General features: G+C 56.6%; 3 protein-coding genes across 3 annotated transcripts; all 3 read left to right on the top strand.

Moving 5' to 3' along the window:
• Nucleotides 1-4501: 4501 nt before the first annotated feature.
• Nucleotides 4502-7417, top strand: BDV59DRAFT_180901 (uncharacterized protein). Its single transcript, XM_073690142.1, has 2 exons — nt 4502-6552; nt 6611-7417. Exons 1-2 carry the CDS (start codon nt 4726-4728, stop codon nt 6752-6754), a joined length of 1971 nt encoding a protein of 656 aa, XP_073546888.1. The 5' UTR covers nt 4502-4725; the 3' UTR covers nt 6755-7417.
• Nucleotides 7418-7830: 413 nt separating this feature from the next.
• Nucleotides 7831-8699, top strand: BDV59DRAFT_180897 (uncharacterized protein). Its single transcript, XM_073690141.1, has 3 exons — nt 7831-8067; nt 8132-8232; nt 8327-8699. Exons 1-3 carry the CDS (start codon nt 7956-7958, stop codon nt 8531-8533), a joined length of 420 nt encoding a protein of 139 aa, XP_073546887.1. The 5' UTR covers nt 7831-7955; the 3' UTR covers nt 8534-8699.
• A 672-nt stretch (nt 8700-9371) lies between these two features.
• BDV59DRAFT_203013 (DNA replication factor Cdt1 C-terminal domain-containing protein) lies at nt 9372-10832 on the top strand (the record flags this gene model as incomplete). Its single annotated transcript, XM_073694183.1, has 1 exon — nt 9372-10832. One exon carries the CDS (start codon nt 9372-9374, stop codon nt 10830-10832), a length of 1461 nt encoding a protein of 486 aa, XP_073546886.1.
• Between the last annotated feature and the right edge of the window lie 59 nt (nt 10833-10891).

Here is a 10891-nt window from a genome sequence, read left to right as displayed (position 1 = left end):
TCGTCCCTAAAATAGCCCTCCCCACTGCAAGCACAGACCCCACGAGATACGCACCAAGTGAGCCACCGACATGTGAAAACACGCGCTGGGATCCACCAGGCTCCAAGTCAGCAAGGTACTAGGCTAGCATAGCGGCATCAGCTGATGGAGATGCCACAGGCGAAGTACGACATCGAGGCGGGGGGCAAATCCAATCAGCGAAGTGTCCCAGCAAGGGACACACCGTCTTGCTGTCGGAGCCTCACAGCACAAACCAGTCAGCAACGACGAAGGGCCCTGATCCTGATGAATTGTCCTCCCTCCCCCGCGGCTAGGGTCGGGGTTTGCCACATGTCGCCCTCTTACTTTTTTTGGGGGAGATGCACCTGTCATGCATGAGACGCATGATGTGCGTCGAAAAACAGGAGACATGGGCGGCTTGACCGGGTTTTCGATGACTCCCATACCGCAGGTCGATTTGGTCGTTGATAGCACCGAGACTGGCTGCAGGAGGGGCCGAAAGTCAACCAAGCCCACCATCCACCAATGGGCCTTGGTAGTTTGAGATTTATTTCATCCGATTTCCCTGGCAGACCCTCCTGAACGTACCTAGACGGAGGACCACGGATGGATTAGTCGGTGGCTGTTCTGTACCTGGGTACAGAGGTTGCCTGATCAGGCGGCGCAGGAGAGGAACGGGGAGACCCCGATTCCGTCATGGATGGGGTATCTTCGACGAGATCCCGAGCGAAGAGCGGGCGACACAAGAGTATTGTTCTGTAAGGAGTGGGATGTGGAAGGGGGACTCATGCAGTCACCGTGTACGGAGTCCTCCGCACATCGTCGAACCCACGACGATTCGACCCACCAGATCTCCACGCTACGGGAGTATACGTAAGTCTGAAGTACATCACGCTGCGAATCCTCTGACGGGTCGGGCGTTTCTTCCCCATGACGGCTAGTCAGGGGGGCCCCCCTGTGTGACGGCCGATGGACATCGCTCCGCGACTAGAGCAGGTACCTGCTTTGTACCGATGGCCGTGCACCGAATCCCCAGAGACTCGGGACGGCGGATGATGTAGGATGTATCCTCATGTACACCGGACCCCGCTTTTGATAAGGATATTGTATCTTTCCATCGATACCATTTTATCATCCCACCCGGCCAGGCCAGGCCAGGCACTGTGCCTGTGCCTCATGCTGCCGGGGCGTTGATATGATCCCTGCGTAAAACTTAGATTTGCGACCGCAGGGAAAGAACTGGACCTATACTGCGTACAGGGCTTTTCTCCTCTCATCGCCGTGGGGGCGCGGGCGTCCCACCGCCACCCGTCCAGCCTGTCATTCGATCAACTCGGAGGGGAAAGGGAGGGGAGGGGCAAATGGAAAAAGCAGTCGGACAGGACGAGAAGCTAGAGTATCTGACCCAGTGGGCCAGGGTTGCCACGTCGATCCCCCTCAGGACCTCCGCCTTGTCTGTCAGGAGCAATTTCCAGAGACAGTCTAAGAGCTGGGCACCTCCACGATGTCGATGGGGTCGACCAATGGCCGTTGCAAGTCATGGTGTTGTAGGGGGGACTAATGCAGAGCTGCCGGGTGGATTTGTTGATTCCTGGTTTTTTATGTAGATGCTACGGCCTGATTTGTTTGGGGGTTCTCGTAGTGTAGACCAGTCTGCTAACTCTGGAGAGCATTTCTGTCTCTAGTTATTGGGACGACGCTGCGTACGAAGCACATCATCGTTCCGGGGGGTGGCGTAAAGGAAGTCGGCGTTTCAGAAAAGGGGCCGTTTATGTCACGGTCAAGGGGACTTGAGGTAAGATGGACATCAAGGCGATGTCATCGATCTGAATGAAGCTTCCACTGATACCCGGAACCGTTTTCAGAGATCGGCCTGCGGTTTTCGCCCCTTCTGCCCATAGAGTTGGGAATAGAATTCAATTGTACAGTAAGTTTAAGGTTCGTTTTGAAACTCTCCTGAAACTCTCAGCATCGAGGGTTCATGGTTACTCCATCACCTGAATTCGGACGGTGGTGTTTGGTCCAGCTTTTTACCTGAACCAGGAACAAACTTCCCCCATCGAATATGTCCTCCGCAGTACCTGTTAGCGGTCGCCGGTCGGGGCTGTTCTGGGAGGAAGGAATGCTGTCTCTCCGGCGACGTTCCCTACATGTAAGGTACCTCTGCATGTACTGAAGCCGCATATCCACGGATCACGGACACGATGGAAGGGGGAGGGGGTGGCTGGAAGGAAACGTACGGGGATTTGCAGCACCTATCACTAGGTATGGATGACGGACGGTTGGAAGCCAATCCACTTGTCTTCCCTCTCGGTTCGTATTCCTCAGCCGAATCTCATTGTTCCGCTGCGCTGGGCCATTTGGGAACCCAGTTAGATGGGATGAGCGGGCTTACGCGGTCTGGGACGACCCAGGATCCATCTCCGGTGATGTTTGGGTGTTTTTGCAGGGAGGTGGATGGAGTCCAGCGGCTCCCGAGGCATCATCGTTATGTCTACGGGAAGGATGGGAAACGGTCGAAAGGTCGCACAGAGACAGGAAGTGAGGTGCCGTAGACGACGGGGAGAGGCTCAACCATGGCCAGGGTCCTCGCAGCGAACCGATCTTCACCGCGGGCGGATGATCTCGACAACCAGAGGACAGAGTCTGGTATTTGACATCTGGACGAAAAGCTACCAGAACAAAGACAAATCCCCCCCGGAATGGTGAACGTCACCGCTACCCCGGCCGAGTGGGCGTCCACCCAGCAAGGGGCCATGGCCCATGAGATGGAATCGATCTGAAGATACATCACCGATGTGGGTGATTGCTGGGATTCATCGATCATGCCTGCCGATGTGAATTTTCCGATTCTTTCGTTTTCCTGATCTTCCCCTCCCATGGCGGATGGAGTGCCTGGTGCCTCAGCCGGGAGAGCGATTCGAGACCGTGAGATGGAAGATCAGTGCACCATGGTTCCCAATGGGGAGACCATGTTCGAGACCTTGCCTTTCTCCAGCCTTACCGACGAATCCACTCGATGGATGCTTTGACCACCGGGACCGCCACATTTGCCCTTTCCCCTCGTAATGGTCGCCTGGTTGACTGACTCGACGAGGAGTCAAGGACCCTGTTAGGGTTCCTGATACCGTTCGATACGGGGGGCGTTCAGGCTAACCGGAAGGGGTTCGCCTGGGGCGATGTATCTCCGAAGTAGATCTGATGCAGATAACTCGCATGGGGTTTCAGATGGGATGTTGTTGGGGGCGGTTTCTATGGTGAGGGTGAGGGTACGGAGAGGCCATATGCGCACCTAGCAACCTACCCAGGTCCTCAATATGAATACTCATAATACCAGTACAAGACCTCCAACCCTCAGTGTTTAGGAGATCCATAAAGCTGCCAAGATTGGACCATGAGTTCATCCATTCAACGACTCCACCGGCCGCCTCCAGTCGATGATTCGTGTCGGGCGGTCCGGACCAAGTCTCGAGTACCTGAAAGTCCCCCGGTATATCGGTCCATCGGAATCGATTTCAATGCGTCGCAGACGGAGTAGTATCCTGTAGAGTGGTATTGGTAACCGGGAGTGATGATGATAAGAGGTCTATATACTGATTTTAAGCTCAGCGTAACTCAACCAGGAGAGGTATCGCGTTCTATACTTTCGGTAGACTCCCCACGATGATTAATTCACCCGGGTGCCCCTCGTTTGCCGCTGGCGTCGCCGGAGTATACCTAGAAAATCCCTAGAAAATTGCCCCAGAGTGATTGGATTGATCCTTACCATACCATACATCCTCTCCGGTGTATCGTCGTCACCATTCGATTTCGATCCGTGTCCACTGCGTTGCCGTCATCCAAACTAATAATAATAATAATAATAATCATCCTCCTGTTCCCCCCTTCGCTCCTTCTCTGACTTTTCCTGTCGCACCTCGTCCACGCGGATTTCTTTTTTCCTTTCTTTTCCTTTTCTGTTCCTTTCTCCTCCATACCCCTCTACCTACCTACCTATCTACCTACCTACTACTAGACTACTCTCGACCGATACCTGCTCCCTGATCATCACTGGGCAGTTGTCGGCTCACACGTCATACAGCCTCGCATCCCTTCCACCTTACGTGATTCTGCGTCCGGGTATTTTATTCTATTATTTATTTGGGTTGATTGATTTTGTCCTATTATTATCTTCTCAGTATCACCTGCATTTTTCTTCTTTTCCTTTTTTTCTTCTTCTTCTTCTAGCTTGGCTGGCCCGGCTTCACCGTGATACATCCCCACTAGAAGACTCGACTGCTCTCCGTCGAGTCTTCTTCCTCTTCTCGTCTGTCCTCTCGATAAGCGATGTGTCCCTCCTGATCGTGTACCGTCTACCCTTGCTTCGCCATCTCCGTCGGGCATTCGGCTAGTCTCTCTCATCAACAGCCTGTTACATTCCAAACTCCCTCTTCTTTTCCCCCTGGCTCACTTTTTTTTTTTTTTCCCTTTTCTCTTTGTAAGTCGCCGGTTCCTCCCCCCCCTCAATCATCTCCCCTCCTCCTGCAACATTCTTCGCTCTTCGCCTCCCAGTCCTCACTCTCGTTCATCTTATGCTGACTGGTTCTGCGCCATCCGTCCCAGGACTCACCGCGCCCTTTTCTCCCCCCAGTTCCTCAGTCTGGTCCCTTGAATCCCGCGTGCGCTAGGGATCACTCCTCAGTACATACACCCCTGGGTGGGATCCGCTTCGGCCGCTTTGTCGATATGTCCTCCTTTCTACCTGTCAATAACATGTCATCACCGCACGACCGCACCATGGACGAGGCGACCACCCCCACCACGCCCCGTCCCTACACGCAAAATGCCCCCGATGCGCAAGGTACAGATCCGACAGACTCCGCCAAAGACGAAAGCACCCCACGGAATGTAAATACCACCGCCGATATGCTTCCTCGTCGGGACTCCCACGCAGGCGCCTCTACCGCAGACGAACATACCCACGGCGACTCGGAAGGAGATCGCGACGCCTCGGACCACGAGACTGAACATAAAGGGGGCAACGCTCCCCCATCCAAGAAGAAGAAGGGTCAACGCTTTTACTGCACAGACTACCCGCCTTGTAACCTCAGTTTTACGCGGAGTGAACATCTCGCAAGGCATATCCGGAAACATACCGGCGAACGCCCTTTCCAGTGTCACTGCTCGCGGCGGTTCTCGCGCCTCGATAACCTGCGTCAACACGCGCAAACTGTACATGTCAATGAGGAGATACCGGGGGATTCGCTCGCCGCCACAGGAACCCGGTTCCAGCGCCAGATCCGCACCGACCGCGTGCGCCCACAGGGTCGAGCACGCGCCGGTACCGCAGGCAGTCAGGGCGCCCACAGCCGCGGACATAGTCGGAATCTGTCGACTTCGAGTATCGCGTCGACTACGTCCACATTCAGTCAACCTCAAGAATTCCGTCACCGACCCCCGCCCTTGATCATGGCCAGTGACGGACGGCCGCGACTCGCGATGGATACGATGGTGGACGGTCCCTGCACCCCTCCAGGCCAGGTCCGCGGAATGCCCGGGCCGACTGCCGGTGGCTCTCCCTATACACCCTCCCACATTTTCTCCGCCGGTGGCAATGGGAGTCCCCATATGGCCTCGCCAATGTCGTCGGCGTCCCATGCGTCTGGCTTCTGGGACGGGAAGACGGCCGCGCGTCGTCTGTCCGTGCCGACCGGCGGCAACCCATTTTCAACTCAACCGGTAAATGCATACCCTCCGGGTTATTCCCATCCAGCATACCCCCCTCCAACCGGCGTCTTCGCAAGCCCAGACAGTGCCCATTATCCCTTGGCGGCTCGGGGAGGTGAAGCTGCACACAGCGCGGCGGACGCCGATTTGCGGAGGCGAACCTGGCACCCTTCGACGTATTCTGCAGTCCCTCGTCCGGCCACCAGTGGTCTCAATAACTACCAGACTCCAGACTCCTTCTCGCCCTCACTGAACCCTCCCGCCACGGGTGACCAGCCGCCGCGGCTCCCCGGAATCGAAAGCTTTGACAAGGTCGTGTCCATGCGCCCTCTCACACCTCCGGTCCGTCGATCCAGCCCCATGCAGATTGACCAGCCGCAGAAGCCGTCTCCCGGTTACGCCTTTGGCGGCGGCTTCAACTACACGCAGCCCTCGGTGCGGCCGCCGCCACCCGTATCCGGCCCGGGCCATCGGCGAGGCCATGTGTCCTGGGACATGTCGTTGCACACGAACCTAACGGGCCTCCACATCCGAGACAAGCCCGGACAGAAAGATGCGTCTCATTGGGGTCAGCAAACCATCGCGGAGATCCATAGTGTTGGCTCTCGCTCATCTGCCTCCTACCAGCCCACGCAGGAATACCGAGGCCCTAGCGGTCACACGCCAACGCACAGCAATGCCACCTCGAGCTCCCAGGCGACACGGACGTCCCCGGAAGATTCGAGCAGCAGCGAAGGCGTGCACACGCCGTCCACGGCGTCCGTCGAATACCATCCCGCCATCGTCCACAACAACGGATACATCGAGCCGCACCACACCCCCTTCTCATCCGATCCGTCCCAAGCTGTACGCACCCGTTACCCGGAAGTCCTCCGATGACGCCAAGTCACTAATTGCAGTATAGGCACCTCAGTCCGATGGGTACCAGTCCAAACATGACGACCGCCCGGACATGTTCGGCCGCCGAGAGTCTGGGATGGGTCGGCTCGAGGCCCTGGTCGCCGTGGCTACGAGTGAAAACAAAGGCGCCACGAAACTGTTCGCATAGTGCGAACTCCGCTCGAGATGTTCCCCGATACGACTGAACTATACCCCTGTGTGACATGCCTTTGTCCATTATTTCCCAGTGGCTTTTCATGATCTTGACGACCGACCGACCTTCGCTTTTTGTCCTTGTGCTATTTAAACCCCGTGTTGTATAGTCAAGGCCAACCGGCCTTCTCTTCCCCACTTGTCTGATTTTCCTCTTGTTTTGGATATATACTGCGGAGTTTTAGATCTGACCCCTCGTTACTCCAAGCTACACCACTTTTGGGCTGCGGGAATCTTTATGAAGTGATGATTGATGACTGATGCATAAACAAGTTTCTTATACGGGGGGGTTGGCGTGGTGATGTGGCACCCGCCGGGCCTCGCCTTTGAGATTTTTCCTTTCTCCTTTACTCTTCCTCTCTTTTCGGGTGTTTCATCAGGCTCTTGTGTTTCTTGCATGCTTGGGCGTCGATTTGGGATTTGTCCATAGTGCATGAAGATACCCCGGCCTCAATCTCGAGTATGTGGCTTCGAGGTTTTGGAATGGAGTTTGCTACTCTGGTCGTGGTGTGGCTTCGCTTGTTTATTTTTTGGACGGTTTTGCTGTTCATATCCAGTATCTATCTATATATCAGCCAGTTAGTTCCTCGTCTTCCCAATGCAATCCCCTGTTCCAACGATTATGATTACGAGTACGGATTCGCCCGACATACCCTAAGACAGCGGTCCAGCTGGATTTACCCCACATTTTACATCGAACGACGTCAAGCGTTCCCCGAAGATCATGGATGATTCCGGAGTGACGTTATTACCGCGGCCCTCGTCTTCGCCCCCTCAACGAAAAGCTCAACACACTGACCTAACCATCAGGGTATAGTCACCAAAAAGCCAGTAACTGCGCCAGCGACCACAAGCACCCGCTTGGACCCTTTCCAAGCGACCGAAGCACAGCAAACCGGCAAGATGTAGGGTAGGGGCAAGCAGGCCGCGAGTCCAGACTCGGCCGGTCCAGCCGATTTAGCTCAACCGACGACGTCATACCCTGTGACGTCCGCCATCCCAGTCATGGCTTGGTATAAAATCGAAACGCCTCAACGACATCCGCCTTATTTAAAGCCATCAGTTTGCACGGTACATCTATCCTTGCCATTCTGCCACATCGCTCCCTCTGCCAAGACACAAGGACTCACCTGTCTACCGCACACTACGCACCCACCATGTCCAAGAACAGAACTGGTCTGTACGCCGCTCTCGCCGCTGCCGGCGCCGGCGGTTACTACCTCTACCGCGCGGGCGGCGACCCCAAAGGCGCCAAGGAGGAAATGAAGCGTGAGTTGCCGACGAACCACCCGTTTGGGGCACCGTGGATGATGGCGCTGACGGCCGCGTGCAGATGATGTCGACAAGGCCCGCAACAAGACGCCTAGCACTTCGACGGCTGAGCGCGCGGGCGAAAAGGTCGGCTCCGAGGCTGGGGCTCACATCGACGAGGCGGTATGTGTCCTTTTCTTTTTTCCGTTTCCTTGGTTTGCCTCTGGTTTTTGGATGGGGAGCTGTGTTGTGTTGTGTTGAGGCTCACGCTGGGTAGGTCACCAACGCCAAGACCAAAGCCAACGAGGCAAATCAGCAGGCGCATGGCCTGGCGCAGGAGAGCATCAATAAGCTGGATGAGGTGCGCCAGGACGCCTCGGCGAAGATCCGGTCGAATGTTGATAAGATGGATCAGACGGTGGAGAAGAAGGCGTCTGAGGCGAAGGGGTCGCTGTCGGGTTGGTTCGGCGGGGGCAACAAGTGAGGATCGGTTGAGTCTGTCATGCTTTATGTTGTTAAGTTGATGTAATTCATTTGTGTATGTGGTGTGATGTACAGACTGGGCTGTGGGAGTTGGTATCACCGGTGGAAAAGCCTTACATGTAATGCTGTTGCATTTAGAAACTAATGGATTGGTGCTTGTATTCTGGTGTTCGTCGTTGGTCGGTGTTGGTATGCTATGCTTCGTGGCAGCTGTTGCTGCGGTATGCTGCATTCCGGTGCCCGATGATTTCCGGAGTGATGAAGCTCTCCGCGCTTGTATACCGTATTAGCGGGTGTATCCAGCGATATGATTAACCGGTGTCCGGATGTCAAGAGTAGTGGATATTCTAAGGATGCCTAGATGTAGTTCACTGGATATTTCGTAGGATAGATCTGTATCGGTAGTTTAGGTACCTTCGTATACGGGGTCTCGCCTGATGCTCCACTCCACAACTAGATAATCTACTGGGTACTCCGTATACTCCATCAACTAACCTCCAATGGTAAAGACCAAGACCAAAACTAAAATACCTGGGTAAATCGTCTGGGGTCAAGCATGTCGCGTTACTTGGACGCCGCGAAAGCCCCACCACTATATCCCGATCGGGTCCACGCGCGCCCCCTACGCGTCTCGTGTCGCGCGTCGCCCAGAAAAGAAAAACCCAAACGGCCGCCCCATAGATGATCCCCATCACTCCCATCCATGCATTATCCCCCGAATCACCTGCAATTGCCCTCTTGTTCACCTCACATCCATTACCTTCCCGATCGCCTACATGCTCCTTCTATAACATCACTTACCTCGAGCATCCCATCCCCTATCGAACGAGGAACTCGCGATGCCACGCACTTCCCCCCGAACCTCCCTTGCCCGAGGGCAGGCAGGAATCCAGAATTTCGCAAGAGCCACCAAGCCCGGCGTGACTGCGCTCGATTCTGCGGTAGACAGCAAGAAGCCCGCCACCAGTCTCGCCCCCTCGCCTTCCAAGAAGCGGAAACTCAACGAGCTCGAAAATGTCGACTGCTCGACCCGCGGAAAAGGGGGAGATGCCACCACCACCTCCGACGCCGGCCCCGGATCTCTCACCCCATCCAAGTCCCTCCGCATCAGCGACCTGTCTCTGTCGACGCCCCGCAGTGGTCACTATGTTTCTTCCGCGCGTTCTGCGAGGACGCTGGCCCGGGCAGCCTCCACGCCTTCGAGACGGGCCGCCGCCGCTGCCGCCGTAATTAGCGCCCCGCGCCGTATGGAGCCGGCACGCCCTGCGCGGCCGCCGTGCGTCACTGATCTCCTAGGCCTGCATTCGGCCTTTCTGAAGGCTCTCACCATCCACGCGGCGCACCAGGGCTCCTCCGCGCCGGCGGTCCTGCACGAATTTCTGTATAGCGTCGAACGGCTGTGGAAGAAGCGGAAGGTGGTCACCAAGGACATCCAGCGTCTCCTGTGGATCCGCGATCAATGCCAGGAGGACGTTGGCGCGGGCTACCGGCTCGCGAACTACGGGCTCGGACGGGTGTGCTTGGAGACCGTCGCGCGCGAGGGCCGGACGAGCCGGATCAACGAGACCGCGTCGCAGGAGATATTCGAGACGACGGTCGACGGTCTCTGGGCGAAGGCGGTGGAGGCCGCGGCCGGCGACGCAGACCGGGTGGATTTTGTCAGCACGCTGGGCGTTTCCCCCGTGCACGAGTCGCTGACGCCGTTCACGGCCTTCCGCAAGGGCCAGCAGCGGCTGCAGGATCTGAAAGGCGGCGTGATCAAGATGAAGACGGAGAGGCTGCGGGCGGGCCCGCCCCAGACGCAACCGCAGGCGAAGACCCCCGAGGCGACGACGGCCCGTCGGACGGGCCTGCTGGATCGCATCCGCGACAAGGCGCTGCGCCAGTCCAAGCTGCCGCCGCCGCCGACTAAGGAGATGCTCCTCCGTCGGGCGGCTGCGCAGCGCGTCGAGGAAGTCGCTGGCGTGCTCTCTCTGCTCAGACCGGCTGGGTATGTGGGCACGGGGATCAAGGCGATGGTCGCGGCGCGGCGGACGCCGTTCCGCGTGGAGATGATCGTGCAGAACGTGCAGGATTCCGTCCGGAACCCGATCTCCGAGAAGGAGGTGGAGGTTTGTCTGGAGATCCTGGCCCGTCCGGACATTGCGGGCCAGTGGGTTGAGCTTGTTACTGTGAACGAGATCAGATCGGTGGTGTTGAAGTCGTACGGCGATGTCAGTCCGAAGGAGATCGGCGCGAAGGTCGTCGAATTGAAGATCGGGTCGGAAGGATTTCCTCCTATCCCGGAGGCTTCTACGTGATGTTTTGTTTGTTCGCGGCTCTTTTAGCATTTTGGGTGTTGTCGGTTGGATACCTTGTA

The sequence above is a fragment of the Aspergillus ambiguus genome (genome assembly GCF_047715705.1).
Source record: "Aspergillus ambiguus strain CBS 117.58 unplaced genomic scaffold BDV59scaffold_21, whole genome shotgun sequence".
NCBI lineage: Eukaryota > Fungi > Ascomycota > Eurotiomycetes > Eurotiales > Aspergillaceae > Aspergillus > Aspergillus ambiguus.
Note: the sequence above shows the minus strand (reverse complement) of the source record. Positions and strands in the feature narration are given on the sequence as shown.

What these genes read in the sequence shown, in the direction of transcription:
- BDV59DRAFT_180897 (XM_073690141.1), top strand. Translation starts at nt 7,956, where the DNA reads ATGTCCAAGAACAGAACTGGTCTGTACGCCGCTCTCGCCGCTGCCGGC. An exon ending in CGCCAAGGAGGAAATGAAGC is followed by an intron (nt 8,068 to 8,131) that starts GTGAGTTGCCGA and finishes GGCCGCGTGCAG; the next exon opens with ATGATGTCGACAAGGCCCGC. An exon ending in GGGCTCACATCGACGAGGCG is followed by an intron (nt 8,233 to 8,326) that starts GTATGTGTCCTT and finishes CACGCTGGGTAG; the next exon opens with GTCACCAACGCCAAGACCAA.
- BDV59DRAFT_180901 (XM_073690142.1), top strand. Translation starts at nt 4,726, where the DNA reads ATGTCCTCCTTTCTACCTGTCAATAACATGTCATCACCGCACGACCGC. An exon ending in CATCCGATCCGTCCCAAGCT is followed by an intron (nt 6,553 to 6,610) that starts GTACGCACCCGT and finishes ATTGCAGTATAG; the next exon opens with GCACCTCAGTCCGATGGGTA.